This window comes from Opisthorchis viverrini (assembly GCF_000715545.1).
Source record: "Opisthorchis viverrini unplaced genomic scaffold opera_v5_352, whole genome shotgun sequence".
Taxonomy (NCBI): Eukaryota; Metazoa; Platyhelminthes; class Trematoda; order Opisthorchiida; family Opisthorchiidae; genus Opisthorchis; species Opisthorchis viverrini.
Window position 1 is genome coordinate 190,666 of NW_008752008.1, and position 13,962 is coordinate 204,627.

General features: G+C 43.5%; 2 protein-coding genes across 2 annotated transcripts in view; one reads left to right on the forward strand and one right to left on the reverse strand.

The window, feature by feature from the left end:
• Window positions 1-3,076: 3,076 nt before the first annotated feature.
• Window positions 3,077-4,010, forward strand: T265_15101 (hypothetical protein; the record flags this gene model as incomplete). The annotated part of the gene is made up of 5 exons (XM_009176599.1): window positions 3,077-3,249; window positions 3,451-3,624; window positions 3,665-3,718; window positions 3,759-3,862; window positions 3,898-4,010. Coding segments are annotated over 5 exons (615 nt in total), but the record flags the coding sequence as incomplete, so codon positions are not given.
• Window positions 4,011-9,346: 5,336 nt separating this feature from the next.
• The window catches only part of T265_10271 (hypothetical protein), a gene marked incomplete at both ends in the record, with an annotated part of 57,974 nt that continues 53,358 nt past the window's right edge, over window positions 9,347-13,962 (reverse strand). The window contains 2 exons of the mRNA XM_009176591.1: window positions 9,347-9,725; window positions 10,329-10,642. Coding sequence (XP_009174855.1) covers window positions 9,347-9,725; window positions 10,329-10,642 — 693 coding nt within the window. The remainder of the gene's footprint in view (window positions 9,726-10,328; window positions 10,643-13,962) is intronic.

Below are 13,962 nucleotides of genomic sequence, written 5' to 3' on the forward strand. Positions count from 1 at the left end.
TCACGCAACAGGAGCGGATGCGTCGACGCCGACCGAAAGACAGTCCTTCAAATCCCGAACGTACTGACTCCTGCGCCGTTACGGCCAACTCACACTGTCAGACTGCCCCTACATGTATGTTGTACATCGCTTGGTACTTACTTGTTGTTGCCCCTATAGAAATCCGTCCTGCGACAGTGACTACTTCCAGCTCCTGCTGATTGCGTCAATGTTGATTGTACGTTTCTTAATTCATGATGCTTAATAATCCGTTTTTCTGCAGAACCAGTTCCTATCAGTCCTCAATATATCATCTGCTGCCCCACGTCCGTCTGCTACTCTTGACTACTGGCTGCGAACTGCGCATAATCCAATAGTGGCAATCGTCCTGTGAGATCCATAACCGTCCGGATCTTACACACCGTAGTAAGCTTAGAGTCGTGCAAAGCAAAACAAACCTGAAATGGCACCAAAATTGTTCAGTTTATGAATATATATTAGTTGTGTCATATTCCGCTTATTGCATTTGATCATGAAATTTTTGGCTGCAGAAAGAGAACACACAATCCAATTGTAGAATATGCTCGCCCTCATCATTTTTGTTGTCGATGGAGGGATTGCCGGCAATGCAGTCCCTCACCCCCCCCCCAGCATCAATTGCGTTATTGGGTTTGGAGGGACCTCTTCAGACACGACCCAAGTCAGCTCAATGAGATGATGATCCGGTAAAGATTCGCGCTGATTTACCCTCATAGCCTCGAGTACATCAGGAGGAACGCAATTTCACGCTCTTATCCTTTGTCCGGCGAGTAGGTAGATGAGGGGCAAAATGATTGGGGGATTTAAGGGAATCCCTAGTTCGCCACTGTGGAGCCATTTCCCTTGAATCCCTAGTTCGCCACTGTGGAGCCATTTGTGACGTATCTTTTGGAATAGATGCAGCAACTCTGGATACCCCCTGTTCAATGACCTCAATCACAAGCAATAAATCGGTCATCTGGTATTTATATTTGGAAAAAAGGATGTCCCAGGTTTAGAGCGCGAAGTTACTGACAGGTTTGAGGTTCGAAACCAGCCTCTACGTCTTGACTTCTCACACCTAGGCTTGAGCAACTTGGAAGCATCCCAACCATCGTGCCGCCCTTTGTTGGATACAGAGCTCGGCAACGAAAGTGCTACAGCTAGATTATTTATCCTTTATAGTTAGAAAAACTGAGTATATAATTACTTGTTGACTGCGTTGCTTGCGGACTGGTCAGTACACCTGGATTACCCATTTGATGACCGGTGTCTGTGCACGCTCCAGCTCGCTTGCTCAGCATTAGTTATGTGAGTAGTGGACGTATTACCCGGAAACGATTTCTAGCCTTGGAACGTCGAGTTAAGCAAGCCTAAGAGCTAACGGCACCAATAGCAAACTATCCTCCAAGGCGTTTGCAGCGACTGAGTCATCTGTACCGAAGACGTTTGTATTTGTAAAAAAAACGAGTTCGAAACTTCAAGCTAGTGCCCGAATATCCCTTGCATACGATACTTCCTCCAATAGTTAAAACTTATGAAGCCAGTTTGTGCACAAAAACTAATTTTTTTCAGAAATTTTTGGCGCAAAAGGTTCAGTCGAATAGCTGATGGGCCATAAAGAAAGTGTGATTCTTCACAACATAATGATATAACGTGGGCAAATAAGTTAAAAGGAATTTTTCTGTGGATAAATAGCCGTTGCATTATTCACAATTTGCATTCCCCTAATTTTTAGTCTACTTGCGCGGGCGCGAAGATTCAATTTTAGATTTTACGTCGTGTTTGGACCCGCTCGCCTAAATTTTGTGAGGAATAGGTTCCACAATATTTTTTGGTCAAATTTAGCGCCAGTTTGAATTTGTGACTGATGATACAAAAATTGTAACTCGAAAATAGAACGCAAAGCACATTCATTTATTAAGTCACCCAACCTGGAACAAGCGCTTTCAGGAAAAAGATTTGGTAAGCGCTAACCATTTATAACCTTGTTCTTTTGAAAGGCCGCTGCTAAAAGCTGCTATTCCTGATAAATCTACCGAACTGTATAACCAACAACCGTGAATAGTGTTGGCTTAAATGATGAAAAGGTGACTAGCGCTTAATTCGAGGCGCACTGATATGGACATTGCCACACATAATGCAGCAATGCTGAACCGCCGTTTGAGGACAGAAAAGTAGTCTGCACGTTTGCTGTGATTTCAGTGGATGAATCCGATATAGCAATTGCTAATTTAGCCGAAAACTTGTGACACATTGATTAAGACTGAAAGGCCCAACCGCTGATAACGTTTTCGGTCGTTTGCTTTTGCTTTGTATGCGATCACTTAAGACACTACTCGGAGCAGTTTGGGTCGTAATGTCGAGGCGAGACATGAAGGTTTGGGTTGGTGGCTTAATATACCCACACATTGTCAGTATAATCTCCCTCGCTATTGATAGATATGGCCACTGATCGGCGATAGTCCCCAATTGTAAACACAATTCGCCGTTCCTCGGCAGGAAAAATGGGACGGACAATTGTGTCCCCATTCGCTGTACCACCGCATGATGAAAGTTCAACCCTTGGTTCACGCATTAGCGCGACTGTCTACACCAGTTGCTTCGATTGGTCACGCACCATCGCACATAACAGTTTGATTAGCAGTGAAAATGGACCCTGTGTTTGATTGAGCGAATGAGTGTGACCGTTTGGCTACTTTCTGCCCTTTTATTGTATATAAAGTGATACGACTCACACACAAAAAATTATCGTACAATAATCTTTAATCCTCCGCTAGTTTCTGAGTTTCATCTGCAATTTGTGTACGGGAAAGCTTGTCAAAAACACCCGGAAGCTACGACTGGCCCCAGTATACTTTTGGATACAGGTCGCATCTGCCAGGTTGCTGCCTTTTCCACACCTCAACAACTTGTCCAGTGTTTTATTGGTCACGAAGAACCATTGTTCAAGCCATGGAAGGTAAACTAGTGTGCTGTCAACAAACGCGACCGCAACGTGAGGCACTCTACCTTTTTTTTCATGCCACAAAATGAACCAAAGCCGCCGAGAACAAAAGAACCCACCCGGCCCGTGAAGCTACCTCGGAGCCGAAATCCTGCGTATCGCTCATTTGCAAATTAATTTGATTTTCACGGGAGACTCAACTGAATCTCTCGTTTATGATGCATTCCAGTTGAATGTACTGCATACAAGCCGCCTCATGATTCATTTGGCAACGATATTCAAGATATCGCAATATATTTCGATACGTAAGTCCTGAAAGGGCTAGCACAAAACTGCCCCTGCCTTTTGAGCGCCACAAAAATGCGAGTCCAGGGTTCCCAGTCTACCAGCCAATAAACCTCTTGTTCAAATATTTACTCATGATACATACTTCACCTTTAACCCTAAACCTGAACTACACTTATTGTTTTAACGAATAACCATATATGTTGCCTAGTTGTTTCAAGCACACCTTTTTGATTGTGACGCCAGGCTTTTAATAAACAAAAGAAAAATGACTACGAATGCATCTCGAGAAATTAATTTCGTTCATCAAGCAGAAATCATGACAGAGACCATAAAGAAGGAACTACGGCACCAGAAGCTCTACACTCAATATGGAATCAATCCATTCAAGAAACGTAAACATTTTCCATTTTTCATTGGTGCGTCGCACAATAGTTTGTCCATTGGCTAGCAAACCAAATGCTGAGCAACGAGAGGAAGAGGAAGACAGTATGTTTTCCATGAACTAATAGCGCAACTTCGCATCAAGAACACTTTCTGGAGGTGCTTAACCGAGCAGCCCTCGAACCAACAAAAAAATATTTGGAACCTGAAACAGAAAATCAGGAATACGGTTGGATAAGCCTACCACTGGTATTTTGTTTGTTTATCGATAACCCGAAATTCAGATGGATATGGACCGGTCTGATGCCAGGTTTTACCATCCAAATGTGGCCTGTGAAATGACCAAATTCATGGAACAAACGTGGAAACAGAAAGAACAACGGAGATTGAACGCTTAACTATATTCCGTTGATAGTGTTCTCGGCTTCGGCCTCACAAGACGTTGTCCTAATAAGCCGCGTGGACGATTTTTTAGATACTGCACCATTATTTCGCGATTTCGCACAACACCGTGCACCTCACTGGGCTTCTAAATGAAGTAATGCCAGATTCTTCCAGTGTCAGAAATTCCATAAAATTATTTTTGCATAAATATGATGATTCAGAGTAGGTTATCTTCTGGCCGCGGAAAACTGAGTAAGGTGGGAGTCATTCAGCTGTCTGGGCAAAGTGAACAGTGTCTCTCTAGTGTTCCTAAAGGCTTCAGGCTATGCCCACTTATTTTTCAACTCCAGGATGTTTGAAAATTTGGCTTAGTTCTCACTGGACGTTTGGAGAAACCAGAACGCTCTGATTCATTTGAGTACCAGACAGCTGACCTTGAGCCGAATGTGATACACTGTGGCTTACCAATAACTTTAAAGAGGACGAAAATACGGTTAGAATTTGTGTCAAAGAAATGTGTACAGCGAGTCAGCTCGCGTATCGGTAGTAAATATATACTGAAAAGCCCGGGTGGAAAAACAAATAATAAACAATTAATAATAGTACTAAAGATGCGCCATTGGAAATCGATTATAGATCTCTCATGGTAGGTTTACGGAAGGCAGTACTCGGCAGAACGAGATGATAAAAACAAGGTGCCGTGCGAAGAAGTTGACAAGGAAATAGTTGAGAGTTTGACCGATGTAACAAAGAGGGATCATTTACAAAGACGTGGTTAGAATTCAGTATAACTGGCAGACATTAACAACGGTGTTGGTGCTACTGCGAAGGCATCAGTTCGGAGGATCAGGGAGCAAAGGAGGATCCCAGTTGTCACAATCCAAATCTATTATCAGAGGATACGCAAATCTGGTTCTCACTCGATAAAAGCCTGGTATGCCCGTGAAGGGATATGTAGTAATAACTGACATGCCCAAACACAAATTTTAAAGTAAGACATCCTTTCTTCAGCAATACGTTGAAGTGCACCTTTCAACGCACAAAAAACGCTCGAAATCCAAAAAGAATCTTTGCTTTCAGGACACTTGTAGAATTAACAAGTTAATACCCACAATGGTAGACCCAGATCAGAGGTCCCAAAACCACCATGCTGTTCGCGACAGTATGAGCATCTACACCAGTGCGCAACGATTTACATACCCTGCTAACCCGTAAAACCGTAATGAAAAATACTTGTGTAATATCCAAAAAGTCTCTTATGCGTATCTGCCAATTTTAAGCATTGGAAGCCGTAAATTGGGGAGGTACAAAACAATGTGCCATGTGTCTTACTTGGAGAAAAATTTTAAAGGACATTGACGGCAGCTTGAACGAGATAACCAAGACTTTCTTTTACTGAAGACCCGGCTTTCACTTTTTCCAGATTTGTACAGTAAACCCACCGGGTCTCACAATGGTCACTATGATTCTTCCATGAAAGAAGCTCTATCCTTCTTGATTCGAAGTAAAGTTAGGATAGAAGATAATTATATATCACTCAGAAAGGTTTTTGTGGACAGACCGGCACCGTGAGGACAGAAATTTCAATAAATGGACTACAGTGCTGTTGAGAATGCATGCAATCTGTTCCATCTAATTGGCAGAACAGGACTTAGAAACACATGGGTGAGTAAATCAATTATACTGCTGCAAATCTGGTATATAAGAGAAATATTTTTTGAAGTATTTTACTTGGTTTTCAGTTTTTACCTGGTCCCTTCATGGAACTCACTCGTTTATAGCCACCGTCTAGGAGCTTAGATCCACCCTAGCCCCAGAGTCACGTGACTGATAGATCGAACCAACAGTCTTGAGCATTGCTCGTATTTGGCTCTTAGTATGTCGTTCACCCTCATTTTAGAAGAAAGTGGTTTAGTCAATTTGGACCCGAGTTTAGTCGTGCTGGTGTTCAAATGAGGCACCCAAATTGGATGCACACACTCACGCCTGTTACAACATGACAACTAATTTCCTTTATATCGTATTACTTATCTTTGATAAGCAAGACGCAAACAACTCTTAGATCTTCAAGCATAATTTCGATCAGGCGGAACATATCTCTACATTACGTCAATCACCTAAGCAGCGCCAATCATACCATTGCAGATTTCCTCCTTGTAAAATTGACCTTCAATTTCGAGGATAGGTTTTCTCTTCCGGACTGAGTTAGGTGATCTTTAAATTCGCACCAGTTTTTCAAATCATCTATTTCTCTACCTCCGTAGTGGCCACGGTATGCAGTAAACTGTCTAGAAGCCACCTAACAACTAAAAACGTTCGCTGAAGTTACCCCAATTCCTCAATCTTTTGGTTTTTTTTCATCAAAGTTGTTACGTGGCGCAAACTTCAATGGACCATGGATCTAGGTATCGGATTTACGACTGGAGAAAGACTAATGAACTTAGATTGTGCTGACAGCATTATTTTTTCTGATGGCTACTTTCCCGCGATACATGTATTACTCACGCTTCATAGGCTGCGCTGGCTGGATCATGTGATCCGCATGCCAGAAGATCGTCCGCCTCGCAGAGCTCTTTTCTCCCAGCCCTGTGCTGAGTGGAAGGGACCGACAGGTGGCAACGGAGTAGGAAATCACTAACCAGGAGACTAAGTCGGGTGGGCAACTACCGCTTCCCTGGATGACGATGCCGGGACTCGAATCACCATTGGTTACTGACGACGCCGGGACTCGAATCACCATTGGTTACTGACGTTGGCGGAAACGGCCCAATCCCGCAGTCAGTGGCGCTTGTGCATCAAAGCTGACGCTTTCAATGCGTAGCTACCCAATTTCTGAACAAACAAAACATGTATTCACCTCCAACGCTTGGTTTTATGTACCACACTCCCGTTTTACGGTGATCGAAATTGTAGAAGCTGGAACCAATGTACCTATAGCACACGGTTTATAGCTGATAAATCGAATAGATTGAATTGATGGCTACTGGCTACGGCACAAAACACACTGATCAGAATTTAGTAGAAAATCAAGTGTCTCGACATGCACTTTGAGATCCTTGACTGAAAAGGTTTTACTTTTGAGGGTCTCCATCCATCTGTACATCTCTGTAACTTCAGAGTGGAGGGTATGCTTTTGTGGACTATCTTATTTTTCTTCACAGCTGTATAAGTGACCAGCATTCTTCAGCTTCATAATTTATTCCGTCGGAAACAAAGTTCACCAATGTTTCAGGGCTCTGTACGAAAGGCGACTGATGGTAAAACACCAGACACGCACATTTGGACATAGTGGATATAAAACCTAACGATTGACCAAATATGAAAGGTTATAATGTCAAAACTAAGCATGTGAAGGACGCATGGCTGCAAACAATTTACCTCATAACATGGAGTATTATTGAACACAATCACTAGACTTCTAATATTCAGGTAAATTACTAGAGTGGGTAGAACAGCCACCTTAAAATTGGTCAAACTTTTTATTTTGGTTGATCTCGCCAAATCTTCAAATCTGCACACATTCCAGTCTCCTGTCAGGTTGAGAAGTTTATCTTCGATCCTTCGGTGCCGAACACTAAGCGGTCGCTCAAATTGCACGAAATTAGCGAAAAACACTCATTTGCGAACTAATTTGGTCTTCCGAGGAACTCACCCGGAACCCAGCTGAATCTCTCGGTTTTGATGTTTCCAAGCAACTGAATGTGCTGCACCAGGCCGCCTCATGCTTCAGCCGCTACGATATTCGAGATATCGTGGCCCGGATTTAGTCATGAGCGATGAATATTTCATTGTGGTGCAGCTTCTGGCTTTCTCATGATAACTTATCCTAGTTTCACCAGCTTATAGAAAGCTGCAGAAAAGTGATGGTTGAATTAGATTCAATAAGAAAGCCACTGAATACCCTCTTCATTCCCCTTCATTGTAAACCAAGCACCAGAACGACTGAAGGTATGCTTTATCTCTACCTGGTCCAGTAAGTTCGACTAAATCAAGGCACCAGCACCAGACTAAAAGAGGACGCTGCGCAAGACTTCCGACTCGGTTGTATAGCTTTTCCCTGTGAATAATACACTCCCATTTAGTATCTTAAACGGGTCTTACAATGATGGTGAACGGATGGATGCCCGGTAAAAATGAGCCGACAGTCTACTCTTTGAAGTTTGAGTTAATGTTAATGCCACAGAACGCTGGGTTAGTCAAGCTTTTCCGACAAAGGGTTTGGTTGAGGATGCAAATCATTCTCTTGTTAAGTTTCGGGAGCGCCGACAAAATTCCGGCCCACATGTACCGTCCAAACTTATTCACTGCATACAGCAAAAACGACTCCCATTGTTCGTTTCCTCCCTGTCCCGCACATTCACCACTTCTGTCTAGATCCAAGCGCCAGATAAATGGTCTAAATGAACGTCACAGCCCACATCTGCCATCTTGTTATATTGCATCCTTCATTGCGAGGGACAAAAGACAAGTGGTGTATTTATGAAGACCACAAACGAGTGCAAAATACCTCCTTTACCTGAGTGTAGCAACCGGATGCAGGAAAGACAGCCGAACATCCGATCACTCACCGCGAAGTATTCAGATACACCCATAACAGCTTAAGATTTCAGCTCATCTCGGTCCACTCGCGACAAGTCTCGGTGAAATCGCTAATAGAGACGCGAACCCAGTAATAATGATGTGCGCATTTCCTAAATTCATAGTGCCACCACATGACATTAGTAGTACCGAATTTAAACTGGCAGTGCAGGTGATAATGCTACCTGCCTTTTTCCCTATCTAAGAGCAATAATTTAGTCGAATGGATCGCATGTGCATTAGTCACCTACGGTGAGGCTAAAACCCTCAGCTGTCAATCTGAAATCTACACTTTAATACAAATCATGCTCTTATCTGGTGTGTTTTTTACCTAATTTCCCCTGCAAACCTAGGGGACGGATTCCCAATTTAGCAGGCGAAGAGCGTTGAAAACAACTAGCACTCACACCTAACTGCAAAATTCTTCATGAGGCTGCCCAAGGCAGGAGGCACTGATCATGCTCAGAGCTATGAGCGAGGTTGAGAACTCTGTATGTGCTAAGTGATTCGCCGAATTACTTAGAGGTTGTTAGCATAGTTCGCGGACACCACGGAAGTGGTGTGGTAGCGGTACATGAAGGTCCATGAAACAATTCACGCGCGTGTTAGTGTTGCGCAAAATTGCCCGAAAGTATAGATTATACGAGAAAATGAATCTAATTTAGATATAGCGAGGGAGTCAATATAAAATAATACAAGAAACCCAGATAGCCCAGTGCTTCGGGCAAACTTGCTGACAGGAAGGTCCGTGGTTCGAACACAGCCCCGGCTTCAAGGCAGCATCTCAACCCTCATGCTCCTTCTGGATGGCTTAGCAACTATGCACGGAAAGCGTGTTACAGCCGACTGAGTATTGTTATTACAAATGAAAAAGACTAGGGTTCTGTCATAATTAGTGATGATACAACAATCGTTCAGCTGTAGCACATTTTCGGTGCCTAGCCGCCATGTAACACGAAGGAAGCACGATGGCTGAGATACTGCCAGGTTGCCCAAGCCTAGACAGGGGAAGTCAAGAGGCAGAGATCGGGATCGAACCCCGGACCTTCCGGTCAGTAAATTCACGCTCCAACCACTTGGTCCATCTCGCCGATACAACGAGGGTATAAGCCAACACAAATTAGTTAGCTCTTCGCCTCTGTGCCTACATCTATAATTACACTCACTCAGACCGAGTTTCGATCAGTCAGTTTTCAGAATGCCTTTCCGTCTTTGTAGGTTGATCGGCTCAACTAAGTCCTGAAGCTTCCGGCTCCACTGAGAGAAACGAGAAAAATATGCATTATGTTGTCACGTGGATATAGTCCTGCCTAGAACGAACCAACCAACAAGTGACCTTTTCGTGAATGTCTCACCACTTAAGGGAAATCGTTCGATCTACCTCGGTAAGATTTTTCAAACACGCGCTGTCAAAAATATAAAACCAGAAGATCCCGTTAAACAAAATAAAGACGGGATACTTGTATGAAGAAACTTCTTCTTCATCTTATCATCATTATCAGAAAACAACTGAAGTTGAATATTGACTGATCGACATAAAAAAAATGGAATCACAGAAACCTGAATTACAAGATGTAAAGAGGGATGCAGTTAAAATTATCAATCGGGGTTGACAGGGAAAGGATACAGATTATGCAAAATGATGATGATGCTTCAAGATAATGTAGTAATGTGAAGCCACGGGGTGCAAAATGATCACCACTCAATATCTGCGTGGACCGAAACAGAGAGACCGATTCAGAACTAAGTGAACAGGCTCTCTGTCTCTGGGACTTCTACAGTGCGAATGCGAAGAGTGTGACAGCAACGAGAAGGCAGGAAGCGCTGTGGGTGACGCCACAAGTTGTAGCCAAAACAAGTGCAGTAGCGCTCATCAGATGAGGATGCATTTTCATTGTGTTCTTCTTGAAGTTTGGCCAAGTCGATGAAGACTTGCTCAAGGGTGGTTTGACTAACTGAGTAGTTGATCAAACCAAGGCGAATCTTATTGGACTCCATCAGGTGGAATATCCCGCTAAGATTCAGGTCCTCTAACAAAGACATTGGCAAGTGGTACTGGAGCACACCCTGAACGGTATTCGGGAGGTTGTGAGAATGAAATTTGATGGAAAGTTAGATTGTGAGATGGGTATTCCGAAAAATTAGGAACAAAAGTTAGAAGCGAACCATGAGGAAATGCACACAGCACGTTGGATAGCGATCTATCTGTCAACCTACTATTGAAGTATAAATTCGATGTGTACGACCTGAAAGTCAGTCGCAAATTTTACTGTGTGTTTGCTTTACATGACATCACTACATAGGGAACACTTTGCTTAAAACATTCAGCTGCATTCCCTCGTAATAATCTCAGCCCTACATGTAATCAGTTGTGATGTCGACTTTTTGGTCATGATCACCGATGATCACCTCTTATCGAGGGATCTGCTTTCCTCAATCTGCTAAGGCTATTATTGGACTGGGACTTCCTAAGGTCGCAGTAAGTGACTTATGTTTGCTTGCCATTGTGGACTCTCTGCGTACTCATGACACTTTTATGCGTGGCACATGGCGTTGAATGTACATTTTTGCCATTTAATCTCACACCAGACCCAGTATGACGGACACTTTATGCCTGATGCGCGAGTCTTGACTGTGCTAGTGCCTACCGCGCCTTGGAGAGCATTCAACATTGTTTGTCCTTCCTTCGGTTGTTGGTCTTTAGACGCGTTTTTCTATACCAAAATCTTTACATACTTTGGGATTCACCTCATCAGATTGGCACTGTCCCTGGCATGATTTCGAATGAGACGTTTCTCTCTTTTCTTCCATATTCTCCTGTTACTCTTTCGCATTCATCGCTTGCATTCACTTATTATGTTTGTGACCATGCTCTTCGAAAATAGGTGATAATAGTATAGTATAGTATGGTATGGCATAGTATAGTATAGTACAGAATAGTATAGTGTATATATAGCTATAACATCCCAAATCGTGTTTCCAGCGTGGTATATAGACTGCAGCCACGTTCAACCAAAACTATGCATTAACCATAATTTCAAAAAAATGCGTACAGAAAGCACAATTTAGCTCAGAAATCGCACGATCGATAGATGGGTGTCATACTGGCCCATACTCTCGCGTCAGAGAGTAATCCATTTCCAAAGTGAAAAAATTAATAGGGAAGAAAAATCGAACCATTCCTAGTAGAGCAGTGATTTGGTGTATTACTTTCATAGTGACCATAAAGCAAAATTACTTGGTCATTCACCAAAAGTATCCATTCGATATTAACGGGAGACTACGCAGAATTGCAGATGAATCTCTAGATTATAACGTGAAGAATATCATAGAAAGAAATCATTCAGCTCAGATCCAGCTTAGTCCCCAATTAACACCAATTTAATTTGCAAATGAAAACATTTCACCATTTGCTTACAATCAATTCAATTCAACCAATTTCGCACCTACAAGCCATGTATCATGGGTACATGACATCAGTTCCAAAAGCTACGGTTTCCAACACCGGAAAGTGAAGCGATGACATGTTCAGTTAGTTCGTGAACTGTGCAGTTACGCATTGAAGACGATAGCTTTAGTGCAACGGCACCAGTGATCGCACGATTGAACCATTTCTGTCAGTGTTACTGACCATCGGTGAGTTGGGTCCCAGAATCCCCATCCGGGGAGGCGGTAGTTGTTGACCGGATTAAGTTTACTGGTTAGTGTTTTCATACGTCGTTGCCAGGTCATACATTGTCCACCTATCGGCCACTTCCAGTCAGCTCAGGACTGGAAGAAAAGAGCTCTGCGAAGCAGACGGTCTTCTGGTATTCGAAGTACATGTCCCAATCAGCGCAACCTATCAAACGTGTAATTCAAATATGGCGAAAGAGTACCTTCTTCCTAAAACCAGCTGGGGTACTTCAACATTACTTCAACATTACTTCAACAGTATTTCAACATTCCCACCAGACCCGAACAATGCGTACTTCAACATTCCCACCAGACCCGAACAATGCTTCGGACACACCGATGGTCAACACTGACAGCTTCCGTACGTCCTCTGCTCGGAGATGCCGTCCTTATGATTCACAAAGCAGTATGGATCACAGTGCCGCAGTGTGTACTCTGCCCTTGACAGAAAAACGCGGTTGTTGCCTGCTGCAAAAGTCTTCGTCTACCGGGCCTCCACAATCAACCAACGTTCTCCGTCATTCTTCAAGTTCTTGATTATCCGGTGTTTCAGGGATATGCGTGCACTATCATAGTAGATGGTTGCTGGTATGGCCTTTCTAGCAGCAAAAAGATCTGCTGATATCCAGTGTCCAATGAACCCAGTCAGATGGCCTGGACAAACTGTTCTAAAAGCTGAGAACATAGCTTAGTTAACTTGCATTCGTTCAATCTCCAATTACTCTTTGTCATCCGCATGACTGTGCGTTTCCAGTGGCTTTCTAGCCACATCAGTTCAATACCCTTGAGCTACTGAAATTTGTCTAAGTTGATGAACGGAACTACTCTGCTTTGACATGGATAATGCTGACGAAAAGAAGCGATAATCGGGCCTCCACGAGAGCATGACAGAAAGAACGACATCCTTTAATTGAGGCTCTCTATCGGTAAATGACAGCCGCATGGCCCATGACTGGCTTGCGGTTGATGACCTTCAAGTAACTCGATGCGAGCGTTTCCACTGAAAGATCGTGCTGGACAGACGGAAAAGATGGTGTTCTGCACACGACTGAAGCACTCGCTCTTCATTGTCCGTACGCTGAACGTCGACTCCAAATCTACCACTTAATTCTGCTTTTTCCGGACTTGGTCGTCCAGATTGGGCATTCATGTCACTAACCAGGTTTACCATATCCGTCCTTCTTGCTGACCGAAATAGTTGTGACAAATATTGATAAAAAAAATCGTCCTTTTCAGTCTCAGAACTGCAGGACGTATGTTGTTTACCACATCGACTTGCATTGATCTTAATCGAGCCATACAACCGTACAGTGCAAAGACGACTGTTTACTGGTATCTAATCCAGGAACGCAATTTCAGCCTTGGGGATGAGTACAACTCCCACACTGGAGATACCATGAACCAGGATCACCGGATACCTGAAGAATGAAGCTTGGAACATCTGAGATCGACCTAAGCGGCGTGGGGTGCACGACTGAAGCGATGTCTTGCATGCGTGTTTCGGAGACACAACATACACCAATAGTTAGGGGAAGTAAGGTTTCGACAAGAGATGCCTGTTGCCCAATGGGACATAGAGTACGGACATTGAAGGCTGCAACGTGGATCAGATCTTTTTTTGCTCAGCTGTAACACCCTTCCGGTGCCCAACTGCCATGCCACCCGAAGGAAGCACGAGGGCTGGGATACTGCCAGGTTGCCCAAGCCTAGAC